The 27,992-nt window shown below is 38.9% G+C and overlaps 1 protein-coding gene across 2 annotated transcripts; it reads left to right on the forward strand.

The window, feature by feature from the left end:
* ACTL6A (actin like 6A) lies at positions 1 to 27,980 on the forward strand. 2 transcript variants are annotated; one of them, XM_043873898.1, is made up of 14 exons: positions 1 to 200; positions 9,087 to 9,163; positions 9,332 to 9,490; positions 13,236 to 13,336; positions 13,962 to 14,059; positions 19,172 to 19,266; positions 19,575 to 19,681; positions 19,777 to 19,866; positions 21,167 to 21,228; positions 21,610 to 21,724; positions 21,873 to 21,953; positions 23,782 to 23,877; positions 25,921 to 26,007; positions 27,506 to 27,980. In XM_043873898.1, the coding sequence occupies exons 3-14, from the start codon at positions 9,340 to 9,342 to the stop codon at positions 27,584 to 27,586; spliced, it is 1,164 nt and encodes a 387-aa protein (XP_043729833.1). In that variant the 5' UTR covers positions 1 to 200; positions 9,087 to 9,163; positions 9,332 to 9,339; the 3' UTR covers positions 27,587 to 27,980. The 2 variants fall into 2 exon arrangements, with proteins under 2 accessions (XP_043729833.1, XP_043729832.1); XM_043873897.1 differs by having other exon boundaries at positions 2 to 200; positions 9,316 to 9,490.
* Positions 27,981 to 27,992: the final 12 nt, after the last annotated feature.

The raw sequence follows: 27,992 nt of genomic DNA on the forward strand, positions 1-27,992 counted from the left end.
GACAGCAAGTGTGACTGCGCTCCGGGTGTGTGTGGCCGCCGCTTTGTTGCCTGAGGGGGGTGGCAGTGGAAGTTAAGGGAGTCGGGGGCTAGCGCTTCTGCAGACCCGCAGTCGCAGCCGTTGCAGTCACTTCGCCGGGTGGCCCTTACGTGTAGAAGTCTCGTCGACAGCAACCATGAGCGGCGGGGTATACGGGGGAGGTGAGTGCGGTCAGTCGGGAGAGCGCGCCTTTTTATCTTGTGGGGTTTGTAACCGCCGCCCCCAGCCCTCCCCTTCCCGGCGGCCCTTCCGGTCTCCCCCTGGGGACCCCGGCCTCCCCGCCCCATCCCCGCCCCGCGCTCTGCCCGCCTCCGGAGCCCACCCGGCTCGGCGAGCGCTACCGGCGCCGGGAGTCGCCGCCCCCTACAGCCCCTTCCAGCCTGGGCCCGCGGAGGAGCCGGCTTTCAGGGCTGCGCGCGGTCCCGGGGCTGGCCGGTCAGCTCCACTCGGGGGCTGGGCCAGTGAGCCGCGGCTGGAGTGACTGGCCTCAGGGTCACCTCTCTCCCAGCCGGCTCTGTCGCGGTGTGCGCGCCCGTTTAAAGTTGGGAGGTCCCAGCAGTTCGTCGGCGTGGGTGGAGGGTTTCCGCGGCGTCCCGGAGGTGGCACAGCGAGCCGCGAGGAGTGGAACTGATTGGAGGAGTCGTGGCCACTCAGGACACAGCCTCCTTCTCCATCCGCGCTCACGCAGCCTCACGCCTTTCAATAACATCTCCCTGTTTGTTGACTGTGGATGCTCCGGAGTTATTCGTGGGCGACTCTGCCCCGGCATAATTTAGGAACGTATGCAAATTAAGGTGCTTAAAGATGGGTGGGCACTGGTGTAGTGAAAGATTACCACGGGCCTGGGTTGTAATATCAGCCTCACCACTTAGTAAGCTCATTGGCCTTGGGTAAGTTACTTAACTTTTGCCAACTTCAGGCTCGTCGTTGGTAGAATGATAATTCCTACCCATTGGGGTGGTTGTGAAGATTAAATGGGGGTAGTGCTACCCTTACTACTAAAAGTATGATCCAAGGAGCAGCGAAGCAGCATCACCTGCAAGCTCTTTAGAAATGCAAAATCTGAAGGTCCAGTCTAAATCTACCGAATTGGAGCCTCCGTTTTTGCATGATGCCTAGATGAAGCATTGATGTATATGATTCATGTTTTGTGTTTGATGAATTAGAGAAGAAAGAAACCCAAAGTCGTGCTTTTGTTACTGTGTTTAGTAAGGATACTGTTTTCTGAAGGGATGGAATATTAAAGGTAGGAGGTGAAAATAAGCTTTTCAAAGTTTTTAGTAGTTTTGAAGTGAAGCTTGAGTTTCTGCTCAGGTGACACGCTGGCCCTCACCATCTCCTCCATGTATGTTTCTGGTTTTGATTTCTGACATGTAAGAATCAGTAGTTTTCCGTTTTTACTTTGGAGAAAGCCTAGTGGATCTTCATGATTTACTTTTTCCCCATCTGAAGATGTAATCCTGACAAAAAGCTGAGTATATGTGCTCATGGAGGCTGCTGACTCCGTTTTTTGTTTTGTTTTGTTTTTGGCCTTACCATGCAGCCTGCGGGATCTTAGTCCCCAGAACAGGGACAGAACCAAGCCCCCTGCATGGGAAGCACAGAGTCTTAACTACTGGACCACTAGGGAAGTCCCTGCTGATTGTTTTGACTCTCAGGTTCACTCCTCCAAGAACCTAAAGGCTGTCCACTGAGTATTTCCTTACAAGTCATTGTTTAATGTGACTAAGGTAGTAATGGATACTAATAATTCCAACAGTTAACATTTACTGAGTGCATCCTGTGTACCAGGAACTGTTCTTCATGACAGAGGCTTGTCATGCATTGTATTTAATACATGCATTGTCAGTTAATCCACAATAGGCATGGGAAGTGGTTCTACTTATCCCCATATTATTAAGGAAGAAAACAAGGCATAGAAAAGATTAACCAGCCTAGAGTTATGTAACTTTCTGGCAAGTGGGCAGCAAGAACTTCTGGGATAAAGAAAAGGCATTTCAGTAAAACCTTTCCTCATTAAAAAAAATTTTAAGTCGTTTTTCAACTATATAACCACAGCATGTTCATGTATGATTTAGATATTCAGAATAAACATCCCTTTGTTCATGTCGAGGAATATATCTTAAAGCCTGTTTCACATATAAAGTATTTAGAACTGACAAAAATAAGTGTATGATTTTATGTTTGAGCTACTACTGTATGACCAGTATTTATATTGGGTCACATTTTCCAAAAGGTTTATTGTGAAAGGCAACGAAACCTCCCACCCACATTTTGTGTGTAATTAACTTAGTAGACTGTATTTTTAACTTACTTGCTTATAAAATGAATGTTTGTAGTTTAATTTTGAAAATTGGCAGCTCTTTTATTCCAGTGGTTATTTCTGATCAGATCTAATACTCATCTTTAACTTTAGATATAACGCGTAGTTCATCCAGATTTTCATGCTTTCCGTGATTGGTTTCTGGGCCTACTCATTGCTCCTGTGTCTGTCTTACATGGTACTCCTCTGCTTCAGTCTCCTTTCCTTGACAAAAATAAACAGGTATACTACTGGTCCATCTTCGATAAATCATTACTTTTATCACTCCACCTCACCCCTCATCTCTAATCTTAAAAATTTCTCAAAATCATCTTCCCTGTGAATTGGGGCACCCTTGTCCAAACAAAAAAGTAAAACAACCTTCTCACCTCCTCGCAAAGTCATTAGCTTCCAGTGTCATGTTGGAATGTTTTTAAGATCAGGTTAGAAGATTGTCCTCATTGCTCCGTGTTTTCTCAGAAAAATCACTTCACCCCTAAACTTGGAAGCCATTTACTCAGGAGTAAAACGTGTGTGTGCCCAGTCGTGCCCAATTCTTTGTGACCCCATGGACTGTAACCCACCAGTTTTCTCTGTCCATGGGATTTTTCCAGTAAGAGTGCTGGAATGGCTTGCCATTTTCTTCTCTAGGGGTTCTTCCTGACCCAGGGATCAAACCCAAGTCTTCTGCATTGGCAGGCGGATTCTTTACCACTAAACCATGAAGGAAGCCTTAGTTTTTAACAGAACAATAGACTTACACAGGACGACAGAATAGACTTAACTGATAGACTTAATAGAACTACAGGAAATAGACTACCTCTCATCCTTAAAAAAAGGAAAATGAACATATGGAAAATTCCAAGAATCAAGAGTCTTCCTCAAATTAAAATTCCACTGTGTCCAGTTTACCACACTAATTCAGTTCAATTCAGTTGCTCAGTCGTGTCCGACTGTTTGCGACCCCATGGACTGCAGCACACCAGGCTTCCCTGTCCCATCACCAACTCACTCCCGGAGCTTGCTCAAACTCATGTCCATCAAGTCAGTTATGCCATCCAATCATCTCATCCACTGTCATCCCTTTCTCCTCCTGCCTTCGATCTTTCCCAGCATCAGGGTCTTTTCAAATGAGTCAGTTCTTTGCATCAGGTAGTCAAAGTATTGGAGTTTCAGCTTCAGCATCAGTCCTTTCAGTGAACATTCAGGACTGATTTCCTTTAAGATTGACTGGTTTGATCTTGCCGTCCAAGGGACTCTCAAGAGTCTTCTCCAACACCACAGTTTGGAAGCATCAGTTCTTCGGCGCTCAGACTTTGTTATAGTTCAGCTCTCACATCCATGGAAGTGATGTGAAAAACCATATCCTTGACTAGACGGACCTTTGTTGCCAAAGTAATGTCTCTGCTTTTAAATGTTCTGTCTAGGTTGGTCATAACTTTCCTTCCAAGGAGTAAGCGCCTTTTAATTTCATGGCTGCAGTCACTATCTGCAATGATTTTGGAGCCCCCAGAAAAATAAAGTCAGCCACTGTTTCCACTGTTTCCCCATCTATTTCCCATTGAGTGATGGGACTGGATGCCATGATCTTAGTCTTCTAAATGTTGAGCTTTAAGCCAACTTTTTCACTCTCCTCTTTCACTTTCCTCAAGAGTCTCTTCAGTTCTTCTTCACTTTCTTCCATGAGGGTGGTTGTCATCTGCAGATCTGAGGTTACTGATATTTCTGCCTGCAATCTTCATTCCAGCTTGTGCTTCCTCCAGCCCAGCGTTTCTCATGATGTTCTCTGCATATAAGTTAAAGAAGCAGGGTGACAATATACAGCCTTGACGTACTCCTTTCCCTAAAGACAGGTATAACTGAATTGTTAGATTTTTCTTTTCACAAAAATTTTTTGGTGCTTGTTATATGCAAAATATAGCTTCTGCCTTCAAGAAGCTTGAAGTCTTATAGGTAAGTCAGCCAAATAAACAGACACTGTATTTCATGTATTTTTAGTTGTACAACCACCCCACCCTGCATACATTTAAAGAGCTGAAGTTGGAATAATATTGATGGCATGGCAGAGTTTAATCGGCAGCATGGTTTTTTCTTAGTGGTACATGAAAAGTCTTTTATTGATGAGAAAGGATGTTGACTAATTCAGTGGAGTATGTCGGTAATGACAATATATAGAAGGTACAAAGGTAGCACAGACAAGAAAGTTCTTAACTCAGTGTGGAGGAGTCAAGGGACCTTACAAGGGATGTTATGAGGATGATGAAAGAGGAATAGAGAGGGACAGCATATGCGGAGTAAATGGTGTGTTTAGGAGACAACATAATCTTCAGTAATGCAGGTGTATGAAGTGGGAGGAGAGACTGCTGCCAGATTACGCTAGGTCTTGTATGTCACTCGCGTGGAATGATTTGAATTTTATCTTGCAGATGATGAGAAAGCACTGCATGATTCTCCCCTTTGTTTTCGTTGAAGAATTTATGTACCAAAATGTTCAGAGTTAGTTTTGAAAGGAAAACTAGGTAAAATCCAGAAGGTAAAGATGGAAGCAGAGTACCATAGGGAATTATGGTAATTCCCAGTTGAGATAAGAACTTGACTCAGGCAGTGGCAATGGCATTAAAGAAGAAGGGATTTGAGAAATGTTTAGCAGAAATATATGGCAGAATTGGATGAGGGATATGAAATAAGAAGGCGTTCAGGAAAGTTGTTGCCTCTGATGACTGGGACCACTAACTGTGATAAGCACTGCTGAGATTTAGATTAGGCAAGGTGGGGGAAAGGAGACAGTACTTCAGGTATGTTGAATTTGAGGTACCCAAGGGACATCAGGTGGAAGTAATGTACAGTAAGAAGTTTGAGATACGGATTAGGTGAAGGTGAGGGCTTGAGGGGTAAATTTGAGATTGGAAGCATCACTAGGTAGAAGTTGAGGCTGTAGGAGTGGAGCAGGTTACAAAGGCTGGGTTAGAGGAGGGGCTCCCTCCCTAAGGAGTCCATGGATATAACTATCTATATTTTATCTTATTTTTTTTTACATTCTATCTGAGAACATTCTAAGAAGATATTCATAAATGTCCCAAGCTGTGTGTATTAGTTTGCTGCCATAACAAAGAATGAGTGACTTAAACAACAAAAATTAATTTTTTCATAGTTTTTGAGGGTACCAGTCTGAGATCAGGTGTTGACAGGGTTGTCCTTTGGAGGTTTTTTTCCTTGTAGGCCTTTCTCCTTGGCTTACAGTGGCCATCCCTTGTTGTCTTCACATGGTCTTCCCTCTGTACATATATGTGTCCAGCTTTCTTCTTCGTGTGAGGATCTTCGTGTGAGGAGAGTAGTCATACTGTATTAGAGTCTACCATAATGATCTTATTTTAACTTAGTCATCTCTTTAAATACGTTATCTCCAAACATTTAGTTACTTGGGGTTAAGACTCCAAAATCACTGCAGATGGTGAGTGCAGCCACAAAATTAAAAGATGCTTGCTTCTTGGAAGAAAAGCTATGACAAACCTAGACAGCATATTGAAAAACACAGACATGACTTGGCTGACAAAGGTCCGTATAGTCAAAGGTATGGTTTTTCCAGTAGTCATGTACAGATGTGAGAGTTGGACCTTTAATGAAGCAGACTGAACACTGAAGAGCTGATGCTTTCAAACTGTGGAGTTGAAGACTCTTGAGAGTCCCTTGGACTGCAGGGAGATCAAATCAGTCAATCCTAAAGGAAATCCGTCCTGAATGTTCACTGGAAGGACTGATGCTGAAGCTGAAACTCCAATACTTTGACCACCTGATGTGAAGAGCTAACTCATTGTAAAAGACCTTGATGTTGGGAAAGGTTGAAGACAGGAGGAGAAGTGGGTGACAGAGAATGAGATGCTTGGATGACATCACTGACTCAAAGGACATGAGTTTGAGCAAATCCTGGGAGATAGTGAAGGACAGGGAAGCCTGGCATGCTGCAGCCCATGTGACTGAACAACAACAGGACTTAAGCATATGAATTTTAGGATGAAACGGTTTAGCCTCTATCATTGCACAAGGGTCTGTGACACAGAAGAGATTAAAAGCCCTGGTGCAAGGTAAGAGGTTGATCCTTGAGAGCAGGAGTAGAAAGTTTTGGTTAACCAAGCAATTAATTCATTTAGTTAGGATATTTCTTTTTTTTTTTAGTTAGGATATTTCTTTACCCAAGAGTATTCTGGTTAATTAAAGTCTTAGAGCTTACCAGTTCCTGTTCTTTGGGATACTGCTTTACCTACTGTTTATACTTAAGTTTACATGCTGTGGTGAAAATAATTGCAGTGTACTGCTTTTAAGGGCCTTTTCTTTAAGACAAAATAATTTGGATCAGAGATTGTGTAGAGAAAAGTTGATTACTTTGGGAAATATAACAAATGCAGAAGATTCCTTTCAAATTAGAAATAAACATAAGTGGCTCTTCATTTTATTTCAATAAAAATGAGTTACTGTGCTGTAAAGAAACCATCTCTCAACTGTGATCATTGTAGTGTAATAATCTTTAATACTTATTTTAGTTTTTGAATACTTAATATTAAAAAATATAATATTAAGTTTGTATGTGATACTTCTGTATTCACTGCTAAGATTAAATAAGTGTAATATTTTGTCATATTTGCCTCAGTTTATGAAATAAGATATTGTTGATACAGATTCCTCCTCTCTGCTTCCTTAGAGGTAACCAGTGAGCTGAAGTTGGGATGTAATATTCCCCAATCCTATGCATATTTTTATACTTTGATTAAGTGTGTGCAAATCCATAATGAATTAAATAGTATTAAAATATGTGTGCATAGTAACTAGGTTTTTAAAATAATTCTTTTGAGATTTATCCATGTTGATACATGCAGATCTGGACTATTCACTTTTAACTGCTATGTATCAATAGTAAATATTTCACTGTATGAGTAAGCTGTAGTTTATTTCCCTACTGAGAGACCATTTAATCCACCTTTTCCTGTGGCAAGCAGTATGATGATAATTATACCAGTACACTTATGTGCTTTTTATGTACCAGGTATTGCTCTAAGTGCTTCCATACTTCGAGCATCTTCTGAGATAGAAACTGTTACGCTCATTTTACGTATGAGAAAATTGAGGCAGAGAGGTTAGTAAATCACCTGAGGTCACATATATAGCTAGTGAGCATTCCTGTACATATCTGCTTGTGATATACGTGAGAGAGTTTCTCTAGAGAAGATATAAGTGTAATTTCTATGTATGCACATTTTCATCTTTAGTAGATGTGACTAAATTCCCCAGAGTGTTTGCATCAGTTTACAACTTTTGCTGGCAAATGTGTAAGAGCTCCTCTTTTTCTACTTCTTTGACAATACTTGGTCTTACCAGACTTGACTTTGTCAATTTAATCGAGCTAAGCAATATTTATTTTTAATAATTCAGTGAAAAATTCCTTCTTTCAAAATCAATACCTAGAAAACCCAAGTGCTTTCTTTTATGAAGTGTGCTGTTTTGAGTTAGAACCTGCCTGCAGTGCAGGAGATGCAGGTTGGATCCCTGGGTGGGGAAGATCCCCTGGAGAAGGAAATGGCCACCTACTCCAGTATTCTGGCCTGGAGAATCCCATGGACAGAGGAGCCTGACGGGTTACAGTCCGTACGGTCGCAGGGAATCAAACATGACTGAAGTGATTGAGCATGCATGCATGCGTGCACATTTTAAAAGTATAATTAGAGGCTTTTCTCTGAATTTGAATATGAAAAAAAAGACAGCTTTCTCTCTCAGCGTTAAACTTTTATCTCTACAAATCTGTGAAATGTGTAAACTTTGGTACCTTCATTTTAATGATTTTTACCTGGCCCATGTTATACCTTAAACTCTTATTCTTCTGGTTCCTTATTTTTCTTGGGGTTTTGCTAAATTTCTTCCCAAATTCCATGAAGTATAATATTTAATGTATGAAAAAAATGGTATACCTCAGTGTACTGGATATCTCTCCTTGGCCCTTCCAGATCCACTTTCCTCCTATGTCTGCCCGCTCTGTCCCTTAAAGGTTGACCCTGGTGTATCTGTGGACTCTGTTGACTTTTGGTTTGGCCCATGGTACAGAAAGGCCTGGTGGGCTACAGTCCATGGGGTCTTAAAGAGGTGGACATGACTGAGCGGCTAAGCACACACACAGGGTAATGGTACTTCCTGCTTTGTGCCTCTTGTCCTGGTGTAATTATTAATAGGGGCTCCTGCCACGTTTAGAAGTAGCTCCGTTTGGATGAGAAATGATATGATCACCCTAGCCAGTGGGGAGGGTTGGCAGATGTATTAGGCTGACTCCATCCTCAATTGAAGATCGCAGCTCCTGTCAGGTACCCTCCCAATACAAGTCTCTCTCCAGGTTCTAGTAACAGTTCCTCCCTCGTGTTGCTTCAATTCTAAGTGTGGCAACAGACTTCTGTTATCACTCGTCCTAGGATATCATACTGTCCTTTCTGTTTTTCCTGTGTTATTCTTGTATCTTTGTAAGTAGACCCTTTAATGAGTAAACTCTCCTTAAATTACCTAATTTTAGCATACCATCTCTTTCCTGATTGAATCTCTACTAATATACTATATTTGGCCTGTTATATTTTAATTAAATAAGTCTTTAAGGCGTATTTAAAACTAGGTTCAAAGTAGTAGTGATATGAATATAAGCACATTAAGTACTCTTTAATTTTCATATGGTACTTGTAAGTTGTTAATGTTAGTTATCTTTTCATCTTTTCAGATGAAGTTGGAGCCCTTGTTTTTGACATTGGATCCTACACTGTGAGAGCTGGTTATGCTGGTGAGGACTGTCCCAAGGTCAGTGTAATGTTCGAGTTAACTGGATATGCAGGGGCCATTCATGCAGAGTTAAGTTCACAGAAAGTCTGACTCAAATATGGTAAAAGACATTAGTTGGTGGGAAATGACTCCTTGATAAAAGCATATAAAACTTGTTTTTGACTCTTCAGGTGGATTTCCCTACAGCTATTGGTATGGTGGTAGAAAGAGATGATGGAAGTACACTGATGGAAATCGATGGTGATAAAGGCAAACAAGGCGGTCCCACCTATTACATAGATACTAATGCCCTGCGAGTTCCAAGGGAGAACACAGAGGCCATCTCACCACTGAAAAATGGAATGGGTACGATGTTTTTTTCCTATGGATTTGATTATAAATGTAGAGTATATATAGTATATTTCAGATATAAAGCAGTGACTGCATATAAGTTGAACATCAGCTATCTTCTTGTTTTTATTCCATGAACTGATGTCCCGGGCACTGAGAATACAAAGATACATAAAACACGTTTCTTTTCCTAAGAAACTTAACAGGTGTTGAAGCTGGATGTGTGCATATAAATATAACTGTGTTTGATAAGCAGTAGGGTTACGGAGGAGAGATGTTTAACTCTGTGGGGGTCAGAGATGGTTTTCACAAAGGAGGTAACTGTGCTGAATCTTGATCATGGAATAAGAATTAGCCTGACTGACAAGACTGGGTAAAGCAGAGCAACCAGCATGTGTGAAGAGATGATACTGTGGGAGAAACTTACATGTTTAGAAATGTCATCAGTTAAGTATGGCTGTAACAGTAGGTGCATTAGGGCCGGTTGCATGAAAGGCAGGCAGAGACCAATCATAAAAGGGCTTGTAATGCCAGGAGTATATTAAGCAGGTAACTGAAATGTTACCCCAAAGGAATTTTTAAACAGAGATGTGAAATGCTCATATATGCCAACTGGAAAGATTATTCTAACAGTAATAATAGGCGTGATTGGAGGGAGATACTAGAAACAGGAAGATCAGTTAGGGAGGTGAGTCCAAATGAGAAATGAAAGGTTTTAAATTTTAACACTGATGGCAGAGATCCTTAGGTGGCTGTCTGAGATATCCAGGACAAATGGTACTAAGAATTTAAACTTTCAAAAGTTTTAAAAAAAGTTTCCTAGATTTTTGGAGTTACTGAGTAAGGGGTACCATGCACTGGGGAAGGAGCAAGTTTTATGGTCTTAAAAAGCAAATGTAAGACCCACTATCACTCTCAGGTCCAGTTATTTACTAAAAGGATTCTCAAGATTCAGCATGTAATGGTACCCATAGCTAAGATTTATTATGCCGAAAGGACACAGAGCAGAATTGACAAAAGGAAGAAAAGGGCATGCAGTGAAGTCCAGAGGAAACCAGCGCAAGCTTCCAAGAGCTTACAGTGTAGTCATAAAGGATGTGCTTGAACCTTTCAGCAACCGGGAACTGTGTCTGTGATCTATTGTGCATGCTCAGTTATGTCCAACTCTTTGTGACCCCATGGACTGTAGCCTCCCAGGCTCCTTTGTCCATTGGATTTCCCAGGAAAGAATACTGGAATGGGTTACCATTTCCTTCTCCAGAGGCTCTTCCCGACCCAGGCATCGAACCTGAATCTCCTGCATTGGCAGATGGTTTCTTTATGACTTAGCCACCTGGGAAATCTATGGTCTACTAGGGGAGCACATTAAAGACTCAGCACCCTGCTTCACACTCACAGGATAGCTGTATTATAAAGACAGACAATAGCAAGTGTGATGATGATATAGAGAAACTGAAACCTCCATATCTATTTCTGGGAGAGAACATAAACTAGTACAGCAGCTTTGGAAAATAGTTTGACAGTTTCTTAATAGGTTAAATATAAATTCACCTTATAATCCAAACAGTTCCACTTGTAGGTATCAGTACAAGAGAACTGAAACCTATGTCCACACAAATACTGAAATGCAAACGTTCATAGCAGCATTATCCATATTAACTGAAAAGTGGATATAGTCCAAAGGTGCATCATTGGATGAATGGGTATACACAGTGTGCTATATCCATAAAATGAAGTATTAATACTATTTGACAATAAAAGAAACAAAATAATTGATACAAGTCAAAATATGGATGAACCCCAAAAGCCTTATGCCAAATGGAGGAAATCAGATGCAAAATTCCACATAATGTAGAATCACTTGCTCTAATATGGAATGACCAGGAAAAGCTAATTTATACAGACAGAAAGTAAAATAGTGGTTGCTTGGGGCTGTGGATATTATGAGAATTGACAGTTAAAGGGCATACAGTTTCTTTTCGAGGTGATGGAAATATTCTAAAATTAGGTTGTAATAAGAGTCACACAACTGTGTAGGTTTACAGAAGAAAATCTCTTCATTGTACACATAAAATTCATGTTATAGAAAATTATATCTCTATAGAACTGTTAAAGAACTGGAAGGATATTTTTTGTTGCAAATGTTTTATTTCTTATATTATCCTGATACTTGGAATAAATAACTATCTTTTGAATTCAGAAAAAAAGGACTCAGTACCCATGGTTTTTATTGGTGACTGGTCATGTAGGTACCTTGTGCCCAACATGTCCCAAAACCCCAGACTCCCAGTATAAACCACACTGTTTGTATAAATGGTTTAGGCACAGTGGACTACTCTTATTTGGGGAAAGTTTTATCTCAATGTAGGAAACTTGTTTACAGACAGGTTCCCAGATGCCAGCCAAGGGTCAGCCTTGCAAGCAGGCCTTTCTCAGGTTTGCTAAGTTAACTCTTTCTGCATAGCAAGTGAGTTTATTAGTTCAAAGTGTTAGAGTATAGGTGCTGGTTTAATAAGCAAGTGAGAATGATTTTAAGACATGGAATTGATTTTTTTTTTTTCTACCCAGAAAGAGTTTGGGATGTGAAAACAGGATTGAGGGTGAGATTCCTTATGGAAACTTACTCTGTATTTAACCGGTAAAGGTGCCTATGAAGGGGAATGAGATGAGCAGTTAGAGAAGTAGGAGAAAATTCAGGAGAACACCAAGAAAAGAAAAAATTCTAGAACTAAAGAAGTCCAATGAGTCTCAGTGTTCTTAACTGTGGCATTGAGATTTATGCTAAGAAGGGGAAAGAGAAGTTAAAGCTACAGAGGAAGTGCATTGACCAAAATATCCCATTCTGGACTTTCCCTGGTCTGCCTGCCAATGCAGGGGACGCGGGTTCGATCCCTGGTCCGGGAAGATTGCACATGCTGTAGGGCAGCTAAGCTACTGAAGCCCATGCACCCTGCAGCCTGTGCTCTGCGACGGGAGAAACCACCACAGTGAGAATCCTGAGCACTGCAGCTAGAGAACAGCCCCTGCTCACCAAAAATAGAGAAAGCCCATGGGTAGCAGGGAAGACCTAACAAAGCAAAAAACAAAACAAAACAATGAGTTAAAAAAAGAATCATCCTGATCGGCCTATAAAAATATTAATATTTTTTGTACAATTGTACAAATGATGCCATTTCTTTGTTGGTCTGTGGCAGAAAAAGTTTGTAAACTCTTGAATCAGTCAATGGTATCAGTAATTTCGAGAGGTCAGATGAGATTACAGATGCAAAGGATCTACTGGATCTGCCTGTTAGAAGATCATTAGTGACTTATGTGAGCAGTTTCAGTGTAATGGTTTGATGGAAAGCAAATTGAAAACATACTCTTCTTTAAATTTTTTATAATGTCTTTTTTCATACAGATTGTAGCTGTTAGCTCCAAATCATGCAGTTCTGTTTCCTCTTAAAATTTGAATTGTGTTTTGGGCTTTATAGTTGGTACTTAACCGAATACTGTTTATTTGGTATTCTAGGTCTGTTAGATACCTTAATTACATCTGGGTCAGGTCTAGGGGTTATGGTACTCTTGGGGCTAGAGGAGCCGTATCTAGAAGACAAAGCTGATGTCTCTAGGAAGTACTGTTTTATGATGTAGAGCTGTAAAATAAGTCAATTCTGTATATTAAAGTATTAGTGCTAAACCACTAGAAACAGTCTGTCAGAAGTTGCTGTATTCATCTTCAACTAAGTGTTGTTTTCAAGGTATTTATCTTATATTCTAGTTGAAGATTGGGATAGTTTCCAGGCTATTTTGGATCACACCTACAAAATGCATGTCAAATCAGAAGCCAGCCTGCATCCTGTTCTCATGTCGGAAGCACCGGTAAGACAAACTTTTTCGTTTCCTAGGTTGTTTTTTAACTCATTTGAAGAATGTTTCCTTTTTCTTTAAAGAGATATAGCAATTGATATTTTGAAAATGAGGGTAAGGGGGATTCTTTTTTAAATACTCTTACAACTTTTATTATTTCAATAATAAAAATACTCAAAGAACAACAGTAAAGCACCCTAGTGGGTTCTGGTGGTTATTTATCTATTTTTTTCCAGGAATTTAATATCTAATTTCCTTTGATTGCTTCCCATTTTGGTTTATGAATTGTCCCTTATCCCTCAAGGACAGTGTATATCTGCTTTTATACTCAATCTTAGGAGTGACTAGATTCACTCTTAAGATTTAATACTTCATGTTTATAAGAATACTGATTACACTTTGAAAAGTCTGCAGTTTCTAGAATTCATAGCAGCAATTTTACTTTTCAAATAATAAACTTTATTAAATTTATTACGAATACATAGAGGTAAATGTTGTAAAGATATTATGAAGATTTCCATGGTACTTTACTGTTTTACATTTTTGTTAATACAGTACTGAAATGAATTTTGAGATAAATCAGCATTTTAGTTTTTAAACAATAAGTAATTTGCATTTCTTTTTCCCTCCTCTCAAGTGGAATACCAGAGCAAAGAGAGAGAAGCTGACAGAACTGATGTTTGAACACTACAACATTCCTGCGTTCTTCCTTTGCAAAACTGCCGTTTTGACAGCGTATCCTTGAAAGAGTAATACTCAGCTTCTCTTCACGAGTAACTGGTGCTGCCAAAGGTGATGTGCTCAGCAGGAAGACAGGAGTCAGTTGCTGCTTGTCAGAAGTTGAGGGGGTTTTCCCCATTGCTTTTTAGATATCTGTCTTTCAGTGTTTCTTACTGCAATCATGCGCATGAAGATGTGAGAGGGAGATGGGAAAGAAACACTCAAATTCTGCTCATTAATTTAACAAAGTTTTTTAAAAACTGTGTTTTTAAAAGGGGAATATGAAGAGAAGGCCTAGATGAGTTCAAAGAGTGTCATTTCCTTCCTCCTCTCCAATACCTGAGAAAAGTGGAAGTTGTCTGTAAATTCATTTAAGATTTAATCACCAAATATTTTTATGAGCATATTAAGGGAAAGACAAAGAAATATTATGTCCTGACCTCAAAGAATAATGTAATATTCTTGTTGAAAACTAAATAACAGATTTAAATAGTACTTCAAAATAGCACTGGCAAAAGTCATAAAGAAGTACGTGATACATTTGAATTTTTCAAATAGCAATTATAGTTCAGTGGAGGAAGATCGAAGCCTGACAAACCTTGTAAAGAAAAGAGAATTTCTAGACTTCCCTGGCAGTCAGTGGTTAAGACTCCACACTTCCAGTGCAGGGGACATGAGTTCAATCCTTGATTGGGGAACTAACATATCCTGCACGGCATGTAGCGTGCCTGCCCCCCTCCCCCTGGTGCCCCCCACCCCCCAAAAAAGTGAGGGAATTTAGTTGCAAGGGGAAGGAGTCCTATATTTAGAGTTCAAGTAACAGTGCTTATAAAGTGATCTTGAATTAGGTACTTAAAATCAGCCTCGCCTTTTAAACTTTTATCCTGTGTACCTTCCTGGATTGCTATAATATTCAAGTGAATTTTATATGTGTGAGAATCACTGTGGTAGGTGTAATCTAACATTTGTCTGTCGTGCTGTGTCTTGGAGATGACTTTAGCAAAAGTGTGGAGGTGGAAAGGGTAAGCGTTCTTCACAGTGAGTTTAGAGTTGAAGATTTATATTCAGCTTTAGTGGGAGTTGTAAAAATAGGTTTAGGTCAGACTGTGGAAGCCTTGCATGTTGTATTTTTAAAGTGTGAACTTTAGACTTGCGAGAACCATTGCAGGCTTTGAGTAGAGGATGGAGAGCACTAGCAGACTCACTGTGTGCATTATCATTTAATTTTCGTAATAACCCTGTCAGGAGTCAGAGTCAAAATAAGCAAACTGGTCCTAGTCCACAGCTTGAAAATGGCAGTTATGAATTTGAACATAAGATCTGTTTGGCTGCTTCCTTACAAGGAGTATGTAAGCGGAATTGGCATTGTTTTATTTTTTAACTTTTTATTATAGAAATTTTCTTACATAAAAGAAGATAGAACATTACATTGCACTGCCATGTGCCCGTCACCCAGGTTCAGTCGTTTTTAACACAAAGCTAAGTTGTATTAGCCATGTAACCATGTCCACTCCCCTCTCCTTCCACGACTTTGAAATAAATCCCAGACATGTAGCATGCCTCTCTAAAAGATTTCACTATATGTCTAAAAGAAAGGATACAGCCACAATTTATTTAAAAACAAACAAACAACATATTTGAATCAGTACCCAAACAACAAGGATCATACACTATATTTGTTTGATGTGTCCCTTGAGTCTCTGGTCTAGATTGTAACCACCGCCTCACCCCTTGCTTTTTTCCATCTTGTGATTATCTGGTAAAGGAAGTAGATTGTCCTGTAGAATTCCTAACATTTCTGGCTTTTGCTGACTGATGTTTTTTACTGTGTTCTTCTAGCCCAGTGGTTCTCAAACTTCTATACCTAGAGCTTTTATTTATGTGGATCATATCAGGAAGTATTTACCATATTAGTAATTAAACTTGAAAAGCTATATTTGCTTATTTTAAGTAAATTAATAATAAGCCAATTGCATGTTAATATAAATAAAATATTTTAATGACAAATAACTGTTTTCCAAAACCAAAGGTATTAATGAAAAGAGTGGCTTCATTTTGCAATTTTTCAAATCTCTTTGACGTTGGATTTAATAGCAGAAGTTGGATTCTCATATCTAGCTTTTGCATTCAGTCTGCTGTGTATCATATATGACATAGCCTCTGGAAAACTCTGGTACATTCATGAGAGAATGACAATGAAAAGGGCAAGTAACATTTTAGTATTATTCTAAAGATTGTTTTGACTTCTCAAGCATGGCCTTGGGATCACTTTAAAAATTACTGAGGGACTTTCCTGATGGTCCAGTGGTTGAGAATCTGCCTGCCAGTGCAGGGGACACAGGTTTGATCTCTGGTCTGGAAAGATCCTACATGCCACAGAGCAGTTAAACCTTGTGTGCCACAAGTGCTGAGCCCATGCGCTGCAACTACTGAAACCTGTGTGCCCTAGAGCCCATGGTCCGCAACAAAAGAAGCCACTGCAGTGAGAAGCCTGCACACCACAGTGAGGAATAGCCCCCGCTCGCCACAACTAGAGAAAGCCTGAGCGCAGCAACAAAGACCCAGCTCAACCAAAAATAAATATATAAATAAAATTATTAAAAAAACAAGACACTGGAAAAGTGCAAGAAAAAATACTGAGGATGCCACAGAGCTTTTGTTTTTATAGGTTATAGCTATCAACATTACTGTTTAAGAATTTAAGACTTCTTTTAACATTTTATTAGTTTAAAAAAAAAAGGATAGATACATTAATGTCAACACAAGTAACAGTTTTATGAAAAAGATAACTGTTTTCCAAAACAAAAACATCAGTGAAAAGATTTTTGTTTGTTTTATCTGATTTAACTGATAGCTGGCTTCTCATCTGCCAGCCTCAGGCTCTGCCCTCCTGACACCTCAGTTTGAAAGGCAGGCTTCAGCTATCTGCTGGCCACCTGCATACTCATGGAAAATTCATTTAGTTACAAAGGTAGCAAAATCACAGAACTCATTGGTGCCCCTCATTTTTCAAGAATGCATTACTCTCCTTCTCTCTGCATTTTATTGGTCCCCCTGAAGTCCTGCACTTGAATAGTTCAGTTGTCAACCAAACATTTGGGTAGATTTTATACCCAGGTTTTGTGTTTTGCCTGTTGTGTGGTTCTGTTGCTTCCAGAGTTTCTACCTTAAATGTCCAGCTTTTCTTCCAGCCCTGAGGTCCTCTCTGTGTAGACTCAGGTGGTAAGACTGCAGTTCTTCACTGCTTTCTTGAGCTGTAGCCTGGGAGCTGGGAAGTACTTTCAGGCGAGGAGGCTACAGACTTTCAGTTCACACTCCTTCCAGTTGCAGTTTCATGAGAATTGGTTTTGGCTGAATTTTGACTACTTTTAAATACTTTGCAGTGTTTTGAAATGGTCACTTAAAATAATTTGTCCAGATTTTAGAATTGTCATCTACAGGAGGGCTTACCTACTTTTAGTCTGGTGTCATTGTATCACTTTGTACTAATAGAGATAAAATTAGTGTTTATGTATATGAACAATGAAGTAGAAGTAATAGCAAAGATAAATCATTAACCTACCTTTCTGGCCATTTATTCTCAGATCTCTTTTCTCTGTTCATTCCTGCCCATGCCTTGGTTTTCTGCCCTTAGCCTTTCACCTCTCTGGACATGTTCTTTCTGATTTAACTATCTAGTTCCTTGACTTCAGATACCTGTTATACACTGACCAGTTCCAAATTATATCTGTATCCCAGATCTTTCTTGTGAGCTCCAGGCCCATGTCCAGCTGCGTACTAGAACTTTTTCTATTAGTTATTTGTTTAAGCACTTTAAACTCAATATATCCAAAATTGAATTCATCTTCTCTCCCATCGAATTTATTCCTTCTCCTTTGTGTCTTATCTTATTCCCAGTTGTCTAGACCAGATATCTTTCATATTAACCCTTCAGATTAAGTAGTAATCAAGCCCTGTGTATTATCCAGCCTCCCCTGACTCCAATCCAAACCCACAGATCCATTTATTTCTCTGTGCACTGCCATTGTATTAGGTGTAGCCCTTCCTCTTGCCCGTTCTTCACACTGCAGCTCTAATCATCTTTGTTAAATGCCAACCTGCTGATTTAAGCCATAATCATTTCCCACAGTCTTGCTTTTCTTATTCTTTCAGGCTCTGCTGAACTGCTCTGCATTTCCCTGACCTCTTCCCATGCTCTCTTGCCTCCTGTCCTTCCCACATGTTTCGACTCTTTCCCATGCCCCCCTCCTCAGCTTTCACTTGGGTTTCCTAGGGACAGGTTATACTCCTTTATACTCTCCCAGGGCATCCTGAACTGCTGTTTGTATAGCTTTACTGAAGGTGAAGAAGGTCTCCTCTTCACTAAACAGGATGTCCTTCAGGGCAGAGACCCCTTTGTGTCTTCCGTGCCTAAGGAATGCTAGTAAGAGACTGACCTCCCTGCTTCCCTTCTTTATTGAGCACCAGACTCATCACTTGGCACACAATAGATGCTCAGTAAATATTGGATGACCCAGTGAATGGCTGTACTTCTAAATGTCGGTTTGTGATGTTCATGTCATGTAGGGCTTCTGCAGCACAGAACTGTGGAAAATGGGATAAATTCTGTCTGCTGATATTCGCTGGCTGTTGAATCTACCTGGAATAGCTCTTCATATTGAGCTGGGAGAGATGATAACTGCCACTCAGCTGCCAAACTGCTGAAATGGTTCTTTAATCCTGTGTGAGAATGGTTTTAGTTTTTAGCTCAGATGGCACAGCCTCCCACTGTTCTTACCAAGTTTCTGTAGATTTTGTTAAATGCTTCTCAATTTGTTGGAAGCCCTTTTGATCTGTGCCAGAGACTTTGAATAATTGTGCTAATTTTGACCAGCTTAACAGATGTCTCTCTCTGGGATAAAGGTTTCTCTGACTTTCTCATACCACCATTCTGAAAGTCCTGTCTGTTGTCTTTTTTTTTTAAACCTGAGTTATTATTTGATACCAACTTTCATCCCTGTATTTACTTTAACACATTTTAAAGCCATGATGCACGTTTTAAAAATACCTTAATAAAAACCTTCCCTTTACAAATAAACATTATTTTAGGAACCTTGATACTTTCTTTTCCTTAATGCTTTAAACTAGATTTGCTAATGGTCGTTCTACCGGGCTTATTTTGGACAGTGGAGCCACTCATACCACTGCAATTCCTGTTCACGATGGCTATGTTCTTCAGCAAGGTAAGTTTCTAACCAAGGTGCAGTGAGGACACGGATCATGAAATAAAGCAATGACTTGGGCTATCAAAGTCGTTTCCAAGTCATGCCCTTTTTTAGAGTTTTTAAAAAAAAAATCTGTAATAGTGTATATTATAATGTATATTTATAGTGTATATTTAAAATTGATGCATGGCTTCATTCATGCTTGGAGGATAGTTCTGTTAATTCTACTTGAAAAAAATTAATCATGTGTAAAAACACAGGAAATTCATCCCAAGGAGCTTGGATGGAATGCTTTCTTACTGAGTCTTGTGTAATCTGTTTCATAGGCATTGTGAAGTCCCCTCTTGCTGGAGACTTTATCACTATGCAGTGCAGGGAACTCTTCCAAGAAATGAATATAGAACTGATTCCTCCATATATGATTGCATCAAAAGTAAGTGATGATTGAATTTTATTTCTGGGGCTTACCTTCACCTCCGCACCCCCATGTTGTGAACTCTTAACCTAGCACTTGTTCTTGGCACTTAGGAAGCTGTTCGTGAAGGGTCTCCAGCAAACTGGAAAAGGAAAGAGAAGCTGCCCCAGGTTACAAGGTCTTGGCATAATTACATGTGTAACGTAAGTAATCCTGTTCTCTTCACAAAAGCATTATAGGCTGTAAGTCTTTGAACAGAGGATGAGTGTTTTATAATTTTAAACTTATATTTTTAATGATATTTGCAAACAAAATGAATGACTTTTGGCGGGACTGGGGGAGGGTGTGCTTTTCATGCTCGTCAGATATCAACAAACTACTCTGTATTCACCTGGACTACTATGGTGAGACCTGAAAGGAGCTTTGGGGTAAAAACAAGCTAGTATGGCTCCGTTAACATTTTCTTTCCTAAACTTGAGTCAGCTATATAAAAAATGTATTATTGTTCATAGCAAGGAGCCAGTGAAAGGTTTTCTTTACTGAAAATCCATCTCTGACCATGAATGACTTACTGACGGGGGAGAGGTTAGTAAAACAACCTCTCACACCACAATATGCATTCTTTTTTTCCTTCAATATTTATTTATGGCTGTGCTGGGTCTGTGCTGCTGCACTGAGTTTTCTCTAGTTGTGGCGAGCAGGGGCTCTCTTCATTGTGGTGTGTGGGCTTCTCATTGCAGTGGCCTTTCCTGTCGTGGAGCACGGGCTCTAGGGCGTGGTGGCTTCAGTAGTTGCGGCTTAAAGGTTCTAGAGCACAGGCTGGGTAGTTGCATGGGTTTAGCTGCTTCGCTGCATGTGGGATCTTCCCAGATGAGGGATCGAACCTGCGTCTTCTACATTGGCAGACAGATTCTTTACCACTGAGCCACCAGGGAAGCTTAATATGGCAGTGATATAACATATTTGACAAGTTTTTTACACCCAAGGATAAAGATTTTTTGTGTGTTCAATACAAGGAAAAATTGTGAAGATGATTAATAATTGTACCTAGACCTTAGAAGATTTTTCCTTAGCAGCTCAGAGGGCCTATATATTTCACTGCATGTTTTGTAACTGTTTTATACTTTGTCAGTCATTAAAAGTTCCATAAGATACAATGTATATGCATTTTATATATGTATATTCAGTTAATGAAGTGTTGCCTTTAAGCTTATTAATCTCATCCTTTTTTTCCATAACAGTTGTAATTTAAATGTTAAATAATTTAGTTCCTAATACAAGTGTTTAGAATTAGGTTTCTTGATGCTCAGAGTCCTTGCTGGGTAGATTTATACCCTTGAAATGAGTTAGGCATCCAGGAATGTGGTCTAGTTGCATTAAGAAAAATGTTTTGGATGGAAAAGGGAATAAAAAAATGTTTTGAAAATAATGTTATGAAAGTATAGATTACAAAGACAAATCTCAATAATCTTGTTTCTTAACCTTTTTTTTTTTAATTCATAGTGTGTTATCCAGGATTTTCAAGCCTCAGTACTTCAAGTATCAGATTCAACTTACGATGAACAGTATGTTTTCTTGTTTTTTTTGTACAAGACTTAAAACTTAAACTGTATACTTCATATATATATATATATATATAAACTGAATCAGTTTGCTATACACCAGAAACTGACACAACATTGTAAATCAACTATGCTTCAATTTTTTAAAAAAACTGTATATTTCATGAATGAGGAAAGAAATTGATTTGTTTAGTTAAAAATTTGTAGAATATACTTAACTGGTCTAAAGATAAAAAGTTAAATATTGAATAACATTTTGAAAGAAAATAAGATTTTACCACTCTGCTTTCTTACAAACTGATGATTCCTCCCTATTGTTTATAATAGTTTGTAATTTTGAAGAGGATGTGTTTGTCTGTTTAATATTGTCTGGTACACTCTCAGAGTAGCTGCACAGATGCCAACTGTTCATTATGAATTCCCCAATGGCTACAACTGTGATTTTGGAGCAGAACGGTTAAAGATTCCTGAAGGTTTATTTGACCCTTCCAATGTAAAGGTATAAAAGTTTATTTCATAATCAGCCTGTTTTTTTCCTTTAAAGATCTCTTGTAATTACAAAAGCTAAGTAAGACTGTAAACTCTTTTGGATGTGCTTTATGGTTTGAAGGTCTTCTGTGTGACTGCTGGTTTCTGTTTGGTTGTAGGGGTTATCAGGAAATACAATGCTGGGCGTCAGTCATGTTGTCACTACAAGTGTTGGAATGTGTGATATTGACATCAGACCAGTAAGTGCCGCTCTTGTTTATGGCATAAGAGTATCTTTTAGGGCAAACCAGTACCCCCGGTATTTATAATGGCCATCATTTTTTTTAAGTTGGCAACTTTGGCCACTGACTCTGAAGTCAATTTTATGAAAGAATATGTAAAAAATGAAGTGCTACTAGAAAAGGGAAAATGCAAAACTCAGGAGCTGTTGTATCCAATGTAGTTAGCTTTTGGCCATGTATGGCAGTTCAACTAAAATAAATAGAAATTTACATTTCAATTCTTCAGTTGGGCGAGCCATTATAAATGTAGCTAGAACATTTCCATCAGCACAGAAGTTCTTTTGGACAGTGCTGGTCTAGAGATTTCCTAAAATGTGACAAACCAAACTATATACTAGTGGTTTTTAATGTATATAGTATATACATTATATATAGTTTATAATGTATATAGTACAGTTTTACTTTTTAGGAAGGTGTGGTTTAAATTGTATAACTTTTACATGGAGTTTATATGTAAACTTTGTATTTTTTGTACTTTGCCACGGTTTTTTTTTTTTTTTCCCATCAGTTTATTTCTTGCCAAGTTTTAAGGACTAACTGCATATTCTATACCTCTTCCCTGGTGGCTCAGGTGGTAAAGAATTTGCCTACCAATGCGGGAGACCCAGGGTTCAATCCCTGAGTTGGGAAGATCCCCTGGAGGAAATGGCAACCCATTCCAGTATTCTTGCCTAGGAAATCCCATGGACACAGGACCCTGGTGGGCTATAGTCTATGGGGTCACAAAGAGTCAGACATAATTCTGTATTCTATACCATACTAATTATTAAATAGACCATATCTTATTTAAACCCTAGATTTTAATTTGTAGCCAACATGTTACCTGTTTTTTTAGTTCCTTCATTTACTTAGAGTTTAGTGCTAATAGCTAAGGTTATATAGACATTTGGAATAAATTTTTTTTAATATGGAATAAATTTTAAAAATATGAACTTAGCCACTAAAAAGGCAGGCTGATATTTAACTTTCTGATGCATACATGCAAATTAGAGGTAAAATATACTCCTTATTTGGGCTTCCCAGGTGATGCTAGTGGTAAAGAACCTCACCTGCCAATGCAGGAGACATTGAGTCTCTGGGTCAGAAAGAGATCATAGCAACCCACTCCAATATTCTTGCCTGGAGAGTCCCATGGACAGAGGAGCCTGGTGGGCTACAGTCTCTGGGATCGCAGAGTCAGACATGCCTGAAGCAACTTGGCACACATACTCCTTACTACTAGGAATTTGTTTTTGATGGAGGAAGCCTCAGCATATGGATTTTGAAAAAGGTCATCCCTGCCGAAGAGAAAGGTAGCAGTCATTTTGGCCAGGACTATTATGAGAGTATGTATTGTCCACCATAATCTGTCCAATTTTAAATGCCATAGCTTCTAGATGAGAACTCTGAGATGATGTAATTAGGAAATACACTTCTTAGGTACTGGCTGCTATCTGCCAAAACATTACAATTGGATTTTAGAGTAACTGCCTTAAATTAGTGGTTTTTAAACTTTAATACACAAAAGAATCATCTGGAGAGTTTTAAACAAACCAACAAAAAACTTTTCCTAGACTCCACCCCTAGAAATTTGTATTTAATTGCCCCCAGCACTGGTGTTTTAAATATTCCCTAAATGAGTCAAATGTGCAGCCAGGATTGAGAACCACTGGATTAAACTACTAGGCCTGTGTAGAAGTGAAAAATTAAAAAAGCAAAAACTGTAGTGGAACACATGGTTTTGTCTGTAGCTGTGTTTAAAATGGTTGGAAACATTTGAAGCTCATTTATTTTTGTTTCATTCCAGGGTCTCTATGGCAGCGTGATAGTGGCAGGAGGAAACACGCTAATACAGAGCTTTACCGACAGGTTGAACAGAGAACTCTCTCAGAAAACACCCCCAGTAAGTTGTGTGTATTCTTCAGTGGTATTTTTCAGTCATATATATCCTAACTACTGGTGGAAAATCTATGTAGATACAGTTTGTTTTTGGTATCTTGTGTGTGCCTGGTATAGCATTAATACTGCTTATTAATCAAATTTTTCTAGATGACATCTATTAGTTACTCCTATTACACCCCATTACTATTTGAATCTCATTTTATTCATTGATTCCATACTTAAGTGCCTACAGTCTGCTAGGCACTAGGGATAGAAAATATAGTCCTTCCCACCAAGGGCATAGTCAGCTAGGAGGACTAAACCTGCAAAAAAGAAAACCTGTAATGTGCTAAGTGGTTCAGTATGTCATCAGCCAGGCAGGCTGGAGTGTCAGAGGAAATCCTCCTGAAGAGCTGTTTCAATGAATGAGTTCAGTTGGTTAACAGTTTATGAAAGAACATCTAGGGGAAATATGTGCAAAATATGAAGGGAAGAGGGTATATTCTAACATTTTGAAGTAGTTGGCTTGTAGTCTGTATACAAGTGGGGCGTGCTATATGGCTGGAAAGATGAATGCAATGGTGTATTATGTCCTAGGGATGCTGTAACAAAGTGCCACAAAGTAGATGGTTCAAAGAATTCTGAAATCAACATGTTACCAGGGCCATGCTCTCTGAAACCTACAGAAGAGAATTTTTCCTTCCCTCTTTCCATCATCTGATGATTTGCCAGCAATCCTTGGCGTTTCTTGGGTTGCAGTTATAGCACTTCAGTGTCTATCTCCATCATCACATGGCATTCTTCCTTGTGGGTCTGTCCTCTTCTCCGAGACTGTTTCTAAATTAGGTCACATTCACAGGAACTGGGGATTATCAACATACCTCTTTGGAAGATACAGTTCAACCCAGAAGGATAGGTACCAGTCATGTCACTTACATAGCAAATTTACAGGGTAAAATATGGCAGAGGACTGAAGAGCTTTTATGTTTTATTAAAAACATCCCTTGGTACACTTGGTATAACTTTCAAAGGGATAGAAGAATCTGGTTTAGAGAGAAGGTAGTGTACACGGTACATTAGTAACAGGAATTTTTAGATTTTTAAACGTCCATCAAGTAGTTTTTTGTAAGGTATTCTGCAATAAATACTACATTTTAGAAAACTTATTAAGAGGTTACATAGGCCCTAACAGAATCTAGAGAATCTGTATATGTGAATGTTTTACATATGCCACCGTCTTTATAAAGTATTGATACAGGCATAAGATTGACACCTCCTTACATTTTTGGAGATCCAGACTGACCTGGAATATACCTTGATTATAGTACTTTACATTTCATAGAAGGTCCCGGAATAATGAATATAGACATGGGCTGTCCAAGGTCTGATCAAGACCAGTTAGATACTATCCTTGTCTTTTAGGAGGCAATTAAAATTTAATGAAATCCATTGTAATAGGATTTGACCAGTTCCTCACCTACAAAACCCCGTTAATCCCTTTTGCTTCCAGCACCCCTCCTTCCCATTCTACATACTCCACCCCTGCTGCATGCAGACTCAAACTGAATGTTCATGTATAGCGTAATTGGTAAGTGTCAACAATCTGAGAACGATCCCCAGAAGCAAATTCCTAGGTAGGGGGGAGATCTCTCCATACAGGAAGTGAGAGGGGTAGTGCTGAGCCATGAAAACATGGTTGGTTATATAACACTACCCGATATATAGTAAGTGTTCAAGTACATGGTTGGTTATATAACACTACCCGATATATAGTAAGTGTTCAAGTACATATTTGCTGTTTTAAGATGAAATTCTGAATACTGTACTCTCTAGCATGCAGTTTTCTAAGGTTTATATAATTTATTAAATTTCACAAGACAAAAGTACTTTAAAATCCTATACAGTTCAACCTATGCCTATTATTAACCTAGCTACTACAAAATAATCATGTATAATTAGTGCTTGAACCAGATCCACTAAAAAGTCATCAAAATTGAATTTCCTAAGTTGAGGCCCTTGTTCTATTTGATAACACTAATACTTATTCTTCCCTTTCTGTTTTTAGAGTATGCGGTTGAAACTGATTGCAAATAATACGACAGTGGAACGGAGGTTTAGTTCATGGATCGGTGGCTCCATTCTAGCTTCTTTGGTTAGTAGATAAACTACTTTGCAAGATAGTTTAAGATTCTTATTTAACTTGAATGTATCACTTAAAATACTAAATTTAGTAAAAAAACTAAAATAATTCCTATGCATCATCTTTGCATTTTATATATCACATTTGTAGAGGACCTGATGCTAGTCTTAGCTATTATGAAATGACAAAAATGCCTCATTGCCTTATTAGTGGGTATTGTCAATCTGATCAGTTTCCCTCTCCAAGGTGGGAATCTGTGAACTTATTCATGCCTCTTCTAACAGTACTCACACATTGGCACTGGTCAGGACTTATCTGCAGCCCACTTAAAATTAAATCATTCTTCTTGGATTCTGGTTGCTCCCTGGCCTGTTGCCAAGGTAGAAGTCACGAATTGGTTCCTGGGGCAGATGGTGAAGTCATGGTATTAAGGTTTGCATGTTGCTTGGACTGGCTTCCTACCTTGAAATCAGGAGGAAATTCTTATACTTACCTGTACCCTAAATTTAGAAAATTTCCTTCACCTCAGAGCAGCCAAAGTAAATGATTAATTAACGCTAAATATTTTTTAAAACCTATTAACTATTAAATGTTTTTAACTGCCCATTTATATATTTCTGGTCTATGTTTTATTTCTAGTCTCTTAATAGATCTTAGTTCAAAACTGAATACGTACGAATCCACTTGAATAATCACAGGGAACGGATTTCTCCTGCTTACACGTCTTAATAGTAATGTAGTCCAGGACCCTTCCTCCTTTGGTCCTTTTCCTTCTGTCACCTTCTGTTTATTTTGTATAGTGCACGTGTACTGTTGTTTGTGTACTTGCCAAACTTTATCCTAGTCTGACTTCCAAATGTTACCGTTAATCAAATGCTAGAACATTGCGTAAATACTGTAGTAGGATCAAGCCTTCCAACAATTTCTCCTGTTGCCGTTAACCAAGCCATCAGAGCGAAACTCTTCATCTTCCTTTCTCAGCATTTTCTAAGTCCTCAAGACAGTATAGAAAGATGTAATATCCTATGTAAACTTAGGTAAGACTAAATAGTGTCTTTGGGTATTCTAGAGGAGGGCAGAAATAAGAATGGTGTAATTTGAGTACTATTTGGGGAGAGGTATAAGAGCCTTTACGGAGAAGGCAATGGCACCCCACTCCAGTACTCTTGCCTGGAAGATCCCATGGACGGAGGAGCCTGGTAGGCTGCAGTCCATGGGGTTGCTAAGAGTCGGACACGACTGAGCGACTTCACTTTCATTTTTCACTTTCATGCATTGGAGAAAGAAATGGCAACCCACTCCAGTATTCTTGCCTGGAGAATCCCAGGGACGGGGGAGCCTGGTGGGCTGCCGTCTATGGGGTCGCACAGAGTCGGACACGACTGAAGCGACTTAGCAGTAGCAGTATAAGAGCTCTTAAAAGACTCAGAATTGTGAAAATGAAGATATTAAAAAATTTTATTCCCAATAGAAAGGTACATATATGTGATTTTTTTCTTTCCTTTCACAGGGCACCTTTCAGCAGATGTGGATTTCTAAACAAGAATATGAAGAAGGAGGGAAGCAGTGTGTAGAAAGGAAATGCCCTTGATAAGTTCCCAAACCTCTACCTTCTATGTCACCTTACGTTTCATAGCTTTAGTATACTCAGGAAAAGAACAACCATCTTTTGTAGAATGTTTATACATTTTTGCATATTTCAATTCCACTTAAATTTTTTAAGGCTTTAACTGGTTCTATAAATTAAAATAAGTTTGTGCTTTCCTTGAAATGCACTTATTCTTATTACAAGCATTTTATAATTTTGTATAAATGTCTATTTTCTCTAAATATTTTGCTTTCAGTAAAATGCTTTCCAACTCTGTTTAGTATATTACCAGTGGATTGGTAGAATTGCTTTTTATTGACTAGTAAAACTTATTGCCTATGCTTTTTACATTAGGCTTTTAAAATTAAATAAAAATTACTAGCCATTCCAGAAATATTTTTTTGGACTG

Source organism: Cervus elaphus, chromosome 19 (genome assembly GCF_910594005.1).
Source record: "Cervus elaphus chromosome 19, mCerEla1.1, whole genome shotgun sequence".
Lineage (NCBI taxonomy): Eukaryota > Metazoa > Chordata > Mammalia > Artiodactyla > Cervidae > Cervus > Cervus elaphus.

Bases quoted from the DNA above. Each gene is read 5' to 3' on its own strand.
- ACTL6A (XM_043873897.1), top strand. From the start codon at position 176: ATGAGCGGCGGGGTATACGGGGGAG. The intron at 21,229-21,609 runs GTATGTTTTCTT...GTACACTCTCAG, and splicing joins GATTCAACTTACGATGAACA to AGTAGCTGCACAGATGCCAA. The intron at 21,954-23,781 runs GTAAGTGCCGCT...GTTTCATTCCAG, and splicing joins GTGATATTGACATCAGACCA to GGTCTCTATGGCAGCGTGAT.